Source organism: Martes martes (genome assembly GCF_963455335.1).
Source record: "Martes martes genome assembly, chromosome: 9".
Classification (NCBI taxonomy): domain Eukaryota; kingdom Metazoa; phylum Chordata; class Mammalia; order Carnivora; family Mustelidae; genus Martes; species Martes martes.
This window is the reverse complement of record NC_137896.1, coordinates 114,935,947-114,948,198: the sequence shown is the minus strand read 5'-3', so window position 1 is coordinate 114,948,198 and position 12,252 is coordinate 114,935,947. Positions and strand designations below refer to the sequence as shown.

Sequence of the window (12,252 nt, the reverse complement as noted above, 5' to 3'; positions counted from 1 at the left end):
CAGACCACAGGGTTGAGAGCTCCCGAAGGACTGCATCTCTGCAAAACGTACCCCAGCAGGAGGCTTGTCCTCCACAAGTTCTCGGGGTGCGGGTGGAGGGTGTCATTCTACCTAGTAACAGAATCTGTCATTGTCTGTATGCTGGTGGCTTCCAAATGGTCTCCGGTCAGATTCTCTTTCCTGAGTGTTAGTTAGATGGATACATGCTATGGGCTAAGCCACGTCTCCACCAGAGCCCGTAGTGACCTGGAAACCAGCCTATCCCAAACTGCCCTCTGCCTTCTCCCAGTGCCAGAGTGGGACTGCGAGAAGCCGCTCCTCCCTTCAACCCGCCACAGGCAAGCAAACGCCAAGTCATGGTGATTTACAATTCCACCTCTGAAACCCCTCTCAAAACCACCGGCTTCCTTCCATCCCTCCTGCTACTCTCCTGGTTCGTGAACCCTCATCCCCTTTTTGAACTTCTCACTAGTCTCCCAACATGCAGTCCTGCCCATTTCCGTATCTGCTCTCCACATGGCCATCCAAAAGATCTTTCTAGAACAGAAATCAGATTCTGACATCTCCCCGCTTAAAACACAGCAGGGGTTCCCTTGTCCTCTCAGGATGAAGTTCAAGCTCCCGAAACACAACCTTGGCCTCTGCCTCCCTCTCCAGCTTTCCCTGAGCAGCTCCGCACTTCCCCACACACCCCACACTGAAACTCTGCCCTCAGAACGTGAACGTCGTCATCTCCTTGGAAATACCTGTCCTGGTCTGCCCTGGCCTTCGCGGTGAGGCTCCCTCTGCCTGGGATGTTCTTCCTCCTTTCAGCCCTGTAACCTGCGGGTGTTACTCAGCTTTCCTCCTAAAAGCCATCGCTGTTGGAAACCCCGCTTGTCCCCCCGGGGTACTCCCAAACCACCTTGGGAGTCCTTGCCCTTCCTCAGGACGCACATGGCAGCCATACCACTCCTGCCTCAGCACTTGGTACCCCGTGTTTCTGGTGCCTCTTTATTTCTTGCCATCCCTCCCTGGACTCTGAGCTCCACGAGCCCAGTGACGCGTTCTCACCATTACGTCATCACAGGAGTGAACCCACTGCCTAGACACTTCAGACATGCGATAGTTCTCAGCGTGCCTAATGAGTAAAGTTGCCCAGTTCACTAGGGTAATGTATTCCAGAAGCTAGGCCTAGGGTGTGTGGTAGAGGAGGAGGCCCTCACAGGCAGAAGCGAGCAGCTGTCCCTTCTTTTTTTTTTTTTTTTTTTTAGCTGTCCCTTCTTCAACCTGCTCCCCATAGCAGAGACAGGCTCATAAGCAACAGCCCCCGGAAGCACAATGTGTCACTGATCTCTCTCTAGGAGTGGTTTGCATCTTTCTTGGAGGACCTGGGTTAGCTCTGTGCAGGGAGAGCAAGGAAGGGACCACCACCCACGCTTTGGGCCGTAGGCTGAGCCAGTCGGATGTGTTATTGTAAAATGGCAATTTTATAATTAAGTGATAATTACATTTTCTGCAGTGTGTAAGGGAAAATAAATGTAGTGTAAATCAATATGCCATTGATTCATGCAAGTTTGCCTTTAAGTGTGTGCGTCTGAAATTTCAATTGTGGCTGAGATTAGACCACCCGGCTCTCTCCATCCCTCTCCATTCCTTGGAAAGCAGGGAGACGGTGATCATCTGATCACCTGTCACTTTCTAATGGCTCCGCTTCTGGGGGGACCTGGTGAACCCAAGCACAGCCAGGTATGTGACCCTCAGAGCTAGCACGGCCTGGCCCGCCTCCCCATTCCCTGCTCTGCGTGGGTCTCGCCCTCTTGAAGGGCCTTCAGAAATCCCATGCCCATGGGGTGGAAACCCAACTTCCCAAGCTGCCATTGGGCTCACTGGTCCCAGCTCCCAGCACTTCTCTCCTGGGTTCCTCTGTTGGCCCTGAACACACCATAAGCCTTCCTGGCTCAGCACAGTGGTCTGCACATCCCTGACCACCTGGTGATACTTTTCTTTTTCCTGCTTGAACTCAAGTTCGACTCTACCTATGAAGCTTGCCCTGAACATGTCAGCCCACGGGAAACTCTTCCCTAATGCCTGGTGCCCTGCTGCCTTCACCAGTCACGAGATATTTAACACAGGAGGCGAGGTTGAATCTGTTGCCTCATCTCCCGCCCCAGGCAAACGTGTCATTGACATTCGCCATTCTGGTCCCAACCCCAGCAGCCAGCCCTGAGTCAGGGATTCTGTTAATCTCATCGCCCACTGGGCCATACCGGCAGTTTGGGGTGGTGACTGAGAAAGAGAACTGGCAAAGGCCAGAAGTTGCTAAGGTTTGCTTTGGAAGAGGCAAAGGAAGGAAGGAGGCGTAGAGGCAAGATAAAAGGAGGAGGGGGAACAGTGAGTGAAAAGGCAACACTGGGGCGCCTGATTGCTCAGTGGGTTAAAGCCTCTGCCTTCGGCTCAGGTCATGATCTCAGGGTCCTGGGATCGAGTCCCGCATCGGGCTCTCTGCTCAGCGGGGAGCCTGCTTCCCCCTCTCTCTCTGCCTGCCTCTCTGCCTACTTGTGATCTCTCTCTCTGTCAAATAAATAAATAAAATCTTTAAAAAAAAAAAAAAAGCAACACTGTTCATGGTTCATGGTGTTGTAATTTCATTCCCCTTCTGGGGAGGCGTTCAGCTGCTCTGTTCTCCAGGGGACATCTGAGGTCCCACCAGGTTCATTCTATGAATTCATGTTGCTTGCCCCCCCTTCCGCCTACTCCCCCTTTCTACCCCCACCTCAATGTATGTTCATGTTCCATGTGACGAGTGTCACCGTTGAGCAGGCACACGCCAGCTGTTGGGGCTCAAAGATGATCAGAGTGGGCCCTGCCATAGCCTGACTTGTGGCAACAGGTCGGCTTCTGGGCAGCCTGGAAGTAGGGCAGGGACGCTGGCCAACTCTGCATTTGTCTTCCGGAACTCGCTTCTCCCTGTATTGACTTTCACTGCTGTTGGGTGCCGCTCACCTGTCTGAATGCTCGGCATTTCTTTTCAAGTCTTACTCTCTTTCTACCACTGCCTCCACCTGCCCTGCTGGCTGCCCGAGGAGCAGGTAACCTGTCCCCAGCTGGCCCTCTAGGGACAGCCATCTCATTCTTAGCAAAGGATGGGGACCAGGGATCAGTCTTCTTGGCAGCTGGGAAATGTTAGCCTGCCTCCAGGGAACCACTGACCACACAGCTGTGTTCCCACTGGCCAGCTGGGGCAGAGCGCAGCCATGTGGCACATGGCCAAGGGGCCTCTGACACTCACTCAGCTCTGTTCACTCCTCCTACATGAGAAAGGTGTGAGTCCAGATACTGGTTATACATCAGAGTCCAGATCACTAGGGAGGACGGACAACTTAGGTGGCCAGAACTTTGCCTCAGTTCCCCAGCTCCCCCGAGAATGAAGTCTTTTCCTGATGATGTCATCAGGATAAAAATCCCATGGGATCCCTTATGGGATGAGGCTCCTTCTCTCCATTGCTCTCTGCCAAGTAGGACTTAACATATGTCCTACTCCTTCCCCAACCCTTTAAAAAAACAAGTAATTCTGGGTAAGTAGGTTCACAGTGGTTAAACTGTAACCTTCTGGGGGCTAGACACCAGGTCTCATCATCTGTACATATCCCACAGCACCCCTAACACAGTATACTTAGTGCAGGGAGCCCACAGTAGGGGTCTAATAGATGCCTGGTGAATGGCATCATGGGAATGGGAGGTGGACTGACAGCCACACATAGGTATGAAATGGACAGCGAGATCCGCAGCAGGTGAGACAGAGGCTGCCCTCCTGGGGCAGGGGCTCTTGGCACACCAGGCCCTCGGGAAGGCTGGAGAGAGGTTTTCGGAAGCCATACCTATCACTCCAGCGTCCTCTCCACTCAGTGTGGCCCCAGGGGTTCCACAGGCGGATAAGGTCTTCCCAGCTCCTCCAGGACTGAATCTGCAAAGAACAGAAAAAGAACCTGTCAGTGCTCTCCAGCAAAAGTCAGCAGAAAGAGGGGATATGAATGCAGCTGCTTTTTACCTCCAAGGACTAATTTAACTTCTGACCTCATTTGGCTGCAGCCAGAAAAAAAATTGAAAGGAAAAAAAAAAATCAATGTCTCTGTGCTGCCTGCACGGAGTTGGAATGAGGGAGGAGAAAACAGCCCCTCCTTCTGCTCAGCACCTCGAAGGGCAGACACAGCTTCATCATTCCGGACGAGACCTCCCGGAACGTGGGTGGGCTGAGATGTAATAGCAGATACACAGCACAGGACGTTGCTGCGGGCTGCAGAGGGGAGATCTTGATGGGTCCCCAACCTCCTGCAGGCTTTGTTTCCCGCTCCCGACCCCCCCCCCCCAACCAGCATCTCTGTTCCACAGATGCAGCTGCTCTCCTGCCCACGGCGCACTGGGAGCTGTGTCGGGGTCTCCCACCGCGTAGGTCCTGAGTGAGGATATGGAGGAGGCTGATTCAAGCAAGAGTGGGACAGGCTGGGGTCAAGACAGTCCAGGTTAGCCCTCCCACACCTGCACCCTGGCACTGCCCCAGGCCCCTGTCACCCTGCCACTCTCGGCAGGCAGGCACCTTGATGACCTGAACTTTCCTTCCTTCCCCAGGCACCATCAGCACTAGTCCCCTGATCTGGAGGCTGGCTCCTTCAGACCACGGAGGCCAGAGTCCAGGACCGTTGATAAGTTACAACAAAACGAACTCAACCATTTGAACCCACATTCCCAGATCCAGGAGCCCTCAGCCTGGTGAGAGGAATTAAAGTGTGGTTGTGTATTGCGGCTGGACGCTGATGGGTGCTGAGGTCATCTGTGGAGGCCAAGTCCTTGCAGGGGCCAGGGAAGGGACCCACTGGCTCTGTGGTTCCAGACCAGAGGCAGCAGAGACAACCCCGAGGGCAGTCTCACCACGTGAAGGAGAACCCCACATATGCAGGTGGGGCTCGGAGCCCAGCGTCGCCGGAGCGCCTTCTGTCCTTCAAACTGCCAGTGGATATTTATAGAACCCCTGTCTTGCACAGGAGGAAACTGAGCACCAGAGAGGTTAAGCAACCTTCCCAAGGCCACAGTGTAAGTGCAGAAGAAGAGTTCTCATCCTATGCCAGGCTCTGAATTTGGAGATGGGAGCAGATAAAGGTTATAGCTGCTCCAGGGCCCAGACCACTCTCGGGTGTGGCCACAACCCTGACCTCTGCATCTGACCCCTGTGCCACCAGGCCAAGGCCCATGTCATCACCAGTAGGGCAATACCATGTAGGAACAACGCGGTCAGACGGGCCCAGAGAACTTGGCTTGGGTAAGGTTCTCTTCCATCCACTTCCCTCTGGCTGGCCCTATAGGGAAGGTGCTTTGGCTTTTAAAGCTGCATGGGATTGGGCGGGGGGGCTCCTGGCACAGACCGGGGTTCCCCACCCCCAGGCACTCCAGGTCTCGCACTCAGTGTATTTATTAACTGTCAGTGCCCGGTGGAGCCCACGGAGCAGGGATGTGAGAAATGGTTGCCCGGTGGCCCAAAAAGCTTAATGAGCCACCCTCAGTGCCCACCATAGTCGGGGCCAGGATGGGCATAGGGGAGAAGAACAGCCAGCAAGTGAAGGAGCTGAAAGCGGGGCTCAATGAAGCATGCAGATAAACACTTACCCCCTTGCCCAGGGGAGTCACCGCCCGAGCTAGGTGCGTAATAAAATATGCCAATTTCATTTATCTTCCTGTCTGTGTCCTGCCCAGAGGAGGATGAGCAGATTAAGAAACACACTGCGTTTATGGGCTGGTTTAATCTTAGCACTTGAGGTCAGTTGTGACCTCCTCGTTTTGGAGGAGAAATCTTCAACCAATTCGAGTTCCTGGACCTTGGCGGAGAGGTTCAGGGGTCACACTCAAGGCCAAGGTCATGACTACCTCTGAGAACTCACTCTTGCTTCACCTCTCCTGGCCCCTCACTGTACCCCTGGCCCTGGCCACGCTCTCAGAAAGGGTCCCCCCAGGGAAGAGTTGATGCAGGTTATCTAGTTCAGGATGATTATTTCCTCTGATGTATTCCCTTAAACGCTAGTCCCACAGGTTGTGAATGATCAGTCCTAGGAGAAGTGGTTTCAGGGCTCATGGCAGATTAAAACCAAGGGCTGTCTCATTATATAAAGGGCCTTTCCCAGGAAGGGCAGAGACATCACACCCGTGCCATGGCTCCTTTGTTCCAGCACAGATCACGTGTCGATCACAGCTCTTTCCCCAAATTTGGAAGCAGTGCCAGAGTCTCGTCGACACAGTCATCCAAGCAGCATTGTCAATGGATCAAGGCTGACACACAAGGAAACCAATCTGTCATCCCTAGCCTGGACTTTGCACATCTGGGACGGGAGTCGTGGGAAGCAGCATGTCCCTGTGTGGCCTGGTGCGACGATGGCACTGGCTGCCCCCATGGAGAATTCTAAGACAGGCTTGGGAGCATTTGGAGGAGGAGAATCTGGGGCCACTGTGACTGGTCTTCCCTGCTTAATCAGGGTGACCTCTTCCTTGCTCACGGGAAATGTGTTCTGAGCGCCTCCCATCCATTCTGTGATGGACGCAGAGGTTCAGTGACGTCATCTTCACAGGCCACAGAGGGATACGTTTACCCACTCATGCAAGTGCGCTCATCCATAATCCCACGAACATTTATTAGGTGCCTACTGTCTCCCAGGTACTGTGCAGAGGAAAGCATTTTGTGATGCATTTCCTTAAGGAGAAAAACAGGAGGCAGAAGATAGTGTCTCTATTTTGTGGAAAACTCACCAAGACACAAAACAACAGAGCAAGTGGCCTGGGGACGGGAGACAGACTGATACAGAGAGAAGGAAGGAAACGATGAGAACCCATGCCAGAAACAGTGCCTGATGCTCGGCGTTCTGTGGTCATAAACACCTGTGGAAAGTGTACCCTGGAGCTTGGGATGGCCTCTCAGGGCTCAAGGACACGATTAGGCCTCAAGAGTGGTGGGAAATAGAGACGGGGAACGTGTGTGGGATATTGTCTCAAGGCCAGAAAGCACAGTTACCACACAGCTGGTGTCCAGGCCCAGCGGTTTCAAGTAGCTGGGTTGACCCTGACCTTCCCCTCTCAGGCTTCGGCTTCTCACTTAGGAAAGGAGGAGGCTGGACGTCAGTCATGTTTTCAGGACCAAATGACACTGCACACAGTAATCACATACGCTTTTGTCTATCCCAGGTCCATGCCTGCCTCGAGGGGGAACACTGTCCTCCAACAGGGGTCCTCCCCTTTGCCATGGGAATAAAGTCTAGACAGGATGTTTCCCAGACTCCCTTGGGCCTCAGAGGACATGGTGTGTGTGTTTTCTGATGGGTGCCTTCTATATGAATAGATAAGCATCCCCTGGCTTCTTTTGCTTTCCCTGGATGGAAGATGGTGGTCCTCGGAGCAGCTGCCCTGGGCTCACAGGGAGAACCCACGTTGCCGATGGCGGAGTCACCTATCAGCTATCAGCTCTGGGTTTACCTGCTTCCCTGAGATAGGAATGAACTTTTATCTTATTTAAGACCCTGTTTTTTGGAGGGCCTCCGTGGTAGTAGTTTAGCTGGTACATAACCAACAAAACCCTTCCAGGGCTTGCCCTCATCGCCTGGGTGGTTCTTTCTTCTTCCTTTTTGGGCTAACCCCACAGTCTAGCGGGACACTCAGCCCGTCTGCGATCAGCACAAGGACCGCAAGAGCTCTGGTGGGTCCCTGGGGGAGGAAGATGCTGGGCACCAGAATTTCTGGATGAGTGGAAGGAATGAGGCTGGGTGGGGGCTTGCTGAGGGCATGGGGTGCTGACTCCTGTTTTGAGGAATAAGAAAGCCAGACACTCCCCATGGGAGACTTACCCGCTCGGCTCCAGTCACGGTGTACGCGTGCTGACTCACCAGGCCATTCTTCAGGCTCCTGGCCACACCTGTCGGCTTCAGAGGAGGAAAGCAGACCAAGCATTACACATTCACAGGTTCCTCAAGGAACAGAGAAGCACAGTTCAATCAGCAGCTAAACTGTGGCACTGGAAAGGCATAGGCTCCTGGAAGTCTTTTCTACAGGGACGGAGTTTGCAGGCTGCCGAGTGGTTAAGGCCCCAGGCGTGTCATATTTCCGGAGACTACCCCGTTACTGACAGAACCCCAGAGTCCCGAGGCCAACATGGACTGCTTCCTCCTCCAGCCCCTTGTCCTCAATGACACGCAGCACAAAACACGTTGGCTGGGTGTCTTGTAGGAGCCCGGAACACCCAGCACCCCTACGCTGTGAGCCACTAAAGTGCATGCTAGTTTTTGGGGGGTGTTTCAGATTGCGGGGTGTGACCCAAAGCCCACGTGTTTAGAGAGCGCAGGAAATATTCTCATGGATAGGGAGCTGGCTGTCTCAGAATAGACTCCAAAATAATTTGGAGGGTCGTCCAAGCTTTTCATAATAGGACATACTGACCTTGGGATGTTGCCCTTGGAGCCAGTGAGAATCAAAGGGCTGCCCAGTCCCTCCGGACCCCATTATGCCTGGTCACACGACTGTGCTAGGCAAAGGCCTCAGGGTCAGGCCATAAGCATTCGAACCCAGCTCAGCCACTTACTGGCTGTGTGAGGCTGAGAGTTTTCCTCAGCCTCTCTGAGCCCAGCTCCTCTTCTGCAAGTGAATTCTGCAGCCCCTGTCTCAGAGGGAGGGCTGCTGTGAGGATGACATCAGGCACAGGGCCAGAGCCCCACGGCGCCCGCTTGGCCATGCCCCTTACTAGCTGAACTGGCTGGTGGTAAGATAAACCTGGGCGAGGAGTCGAGTCAGTTCACCTCGGCCGGGGTGGCACAGGTAATCAGGGAGCCTGCCTTGGCCGCGGACTTCACCATCATCACCAGGTCAGAAGGAAAGTGCAGGTCGATGTTAGTGACCACACCTCCCGTGAGGTCCACCAGGGCGTCAGGAAGGAAGCCGTAGTGCAGGTTGGCATAGGACCCATGGAACCTAGAAGAGGGAAGTCACATCAGCCCCTCTAAGGCCTTTGGTGAGACGCTCCAGGAAGGGAGCTTGCACACCTGACCTCTGCGTATCGCCCGGTGAAGGACTGCCCAGTCTAGCCCCGGACCATGGCCACCTGCCATCTATTTGCCTGGATGAAGATTCTGCTGCTGTCCTTCCCCTGGTCTCCCGGGGCTGGGCAGCCCCACGAGCAGCAGTATCGTGCAGGGGTTAGGAGTGCAGGTGCTGGAGCTTCAGGCCAGAGGTCGAATCCCAACCTCTCCATGTGTTTAGCTGCCTGACCTTGGACAAATTACTTCCCTGGCACGTGGCAAGCCCTTAATAGACATCGGATATTAGGATGATGAATATCCACTGTTTCCTGTTCTGCTTAACAATAGTGACAAGTCCTTGCTGTGTGAGGGGTACCGTGCTAGGCGTGGAGTGTTCAAAGGTGGGCGAGACCTCCCCTCCAGGAGCTCAGCCAACAGCCTGGTGCCCGCTGTGGCCCAAGCAGCCTCCATTCTCCTGCAGTGCAAAGCGTGGTCCAGATCTCCCACTCTCAGAACTAACCCCCTCACCCCAGGACCGTCAGGGAGGCCAGTCGACTGTACTGAAGGTAACAAAGGTGAGGACAAGTCTTACCTAACACATCGTCCAAGCAAGCCACGTGGAACCTCATACGTGTCCTCTACCGCACCTCTTCCCACTCCTGCGTGGGGTTTCTGCTCCTGCCCGGGCTTGTTGCCCCATCTCCCCTCCTCTCCATTCTCCCCCAAACCTGAGCAGCCCCAGTCACTCACTAGGGAGGCCGAGAGATCCCAGATTCAAGAGCCAAACCGCTCCGGTTCAGCTCCTGGTTTCCCCTCTCATGAGCTCCCAGTCATGGGCAGGAGGCTGAGATTTTCTATGGCCCCCTTGGTCGGCAAGGGAAGGGGCATTGGACAGTCCCCACCTCCACGGGCGGCTGTGATGGGTATGCTGGTCCTGGCACATGTGGCTCGCAGTGGGCGTGCTTGTGGCTGTCACCGTTGGGCACAGCAGAGCTGCGCTCTCCTGCTCCTACCTGCACTTGTCGCTCCTTCCCAACGGCACTCTGCCACAGGGACACTCTCCTTAGAATAACTCGTCTAGTTTCTTTGCATCCCTTGAGGATCTATTTGCTCTGAAAACATGTGGATCATCTTGGAGCAGAGAGGAACTGCCCGACGGTCTGGGGGGCTGTCGGAGGGGCACAGGTCTGAGCTGAGTTTATCCGGGTAACGCCAGTGGGGCGGGCATTCCAGGCAGGAAGGATCCCCGGAGCCGGAAGAGCATGGCGGACCGGGGCCTTGTGATGGTGCTCCTGGGAGAGAGGCTATGCTGACCAATGAAGAAGGGCCAGACAAGAGCAGATTTGTTTTTAAGTTCCTGTCAGTTGGGGTGAACTGGAAAGGCTCCCAGGGAACCCCAAGATACAGACAGGGCAAACCCACAAAGACTTGAAGCTGAGGCCAGGCAGGGAGAAGACCCTGCCTCCTGGTGTCAACCCTGCCCAGCGGGAGCCTTCCCCACCACTGCCCCAGTCACTCAGGCTTCTCACCTGCGACCTTCTCATCTGTCCCCAGCCAAGGCCGCGCCCCTCACAGGCCAGGGGCAGTAGGGAAGCTCTGACCAGGGCTTGCTTCCTGGTAACGCAAATCCTGTGGGGCTCTGGGCCCGAGTTCCTCCCTGCGGCTCCTCTAGGCGGCCCGCAACCCTCCCTTCTGGGTCTTTCAACTGAGAACAGCGAGGTTGACTGGGTAGGCTCCTGGGGCCCCTCAGTCCTTTCTCCCATAGTCCCACCCCTGCCCCTCTCTCCTCCTGGGCACCGCCCAGCATTCATGTAAATTCACTTCAGCAAATACAGGTCAAATAGCCACTGAAAGCAGGACAACCACCCAGGCACAAATGCCACAGATGCTTACAAGTCCTTTATAACAGGAAGCTAAGGATATGCAAAAGGCCGTTCTGCAGAAACTGCCATGTGACAGGTTGATCTCAACTTGTTTTTAAAACTGGTTCTAGGGGTGCCTGGGTGGCTCAGTGGGTTAAAGCCTCTGCCTTTGGCTCAGGTCATGATCCCAGGGTCCTGGGATCGAGCCCCCACATCGAGCCCTTGCTGAGCAGAGAGCCTGCTTCCTCCTCTCTCTCTCTCTGCCTGATTCTCTGCCTACTTGTGATCTCTATCTGCCAAATAAATAAAAATCTTTAACCAAAAAAACCAAAACAAAACAAAACAAAAAAAACTGGTCCTAAATCTTATCTTCCTGTCTCTCCCTCTCCCTGACCCAGGGTTATGCCCTGACCGACTCTTATCTCTGGGGTATTTACTTAGTCAAAGGCAAAGCCTGCCTTTGATAATGGTCATGCCCTATTGGGTCTGAACGTCTGACTCCTGATTTCCCATAGGTTATTCTGGCTCTGGTCCTAGAGTAGGAGGGGCTTTGCTGAGGGTCCTGGAAGTTCACAAAGACTGGGGTTCTGGAACCCATTCTGGAGCCCACCAGCATGACCTCCCCAAGACCGAGCCCCTTCTTGGTGAGGCACTCAGGGGCCCTCCCTAGCTTTCAAGTGGGCTGCCCTGGAGCCATTCCAGAAAAGAGCCAGGACCTGGCTCGGCAACTTCAGGCCCACTGCCTCAGTGTCTGGGGGCCCCATCTGAGGTCTTGGATTCACAGCACCCCACAGCTGCCACAAGAGACCCAATGCATGGGGAAGGCCAGCAGCCTCTCTCTCACTGTCTCTACACGATGCCCACAAACCTGTTTCAGCTGCAGCTGGGTATTTGACAAGGAGCTGTCTCTCTGCTTTATAAACATGAGCTCACAAATCCCGCTGATGCTTCAGGAACATGGCAACTACTCTTAGCCCCCTTTGCTGACAGGAAACAGAAAGGGAAGGAAAGATAGAGACAACTGTGTTCACCACACCTGTCACTACACCTTGTCACCTGAGCCCAGGAATTCGGAGAGTGCCTTGTTCTCATCTCTGGGCTGCGGGCTCATTTGGGGGAAGTGTCTATCTGCCCAGCTATGCGAGGAAAGAGGGAAGAATTCAGACATCTACATCAGAATCCGAAAGGATGCTAAAATGCCGGGATTCTTAATTGCCCAGATTCTGTGCAGGGTGATATGCAACCTGACAGATGTTGTCCTGCGATCTCCTGTGTTATGACCTCTGGCGGGGTGTGTGTGTGAAAACCTGCTGATGTAGATCTGACAGACTCAACCAATTCATTTCCAGACTTCCCAGTTGCCAGGA

General features: G+C 54.3%; 1 protein-coding gene across 1 annotated transcript in view; it reads right to left on the bottom strand.

Moving 5' to 3' along the window:
* CAPN13 (calpain 13) overlaps nucleotides 1–12,252 on the bottom strand; it is a gene marked incomplete at its 3' end in the record, with an annotated part of 50,947 nt that overhangs the window by 20,802 nt on the left and 17,893 nt on the right. The window contains exons 5-7 of the mRNA XM_080813666.1: nucleotides 8,805–8,976; nucleotides 7,860–7,934; nucleotides 3,861–3,946 (exon numbers count right to left, since the gene is read on the bottom strand). Coding sequence (XP_080669792.1) covers nucleotides 3,861–3,946; nucleotides 7,860–7,934; nucleotides 8,805–8,976 — 333 coding nt within the window. The remainder of the gene's footprint in view (nucleotides 1–3,860; nucleotides 3,947–7,859; nucleotides 7,935–8,804; nucleotides 8,977–12,252) is intronic.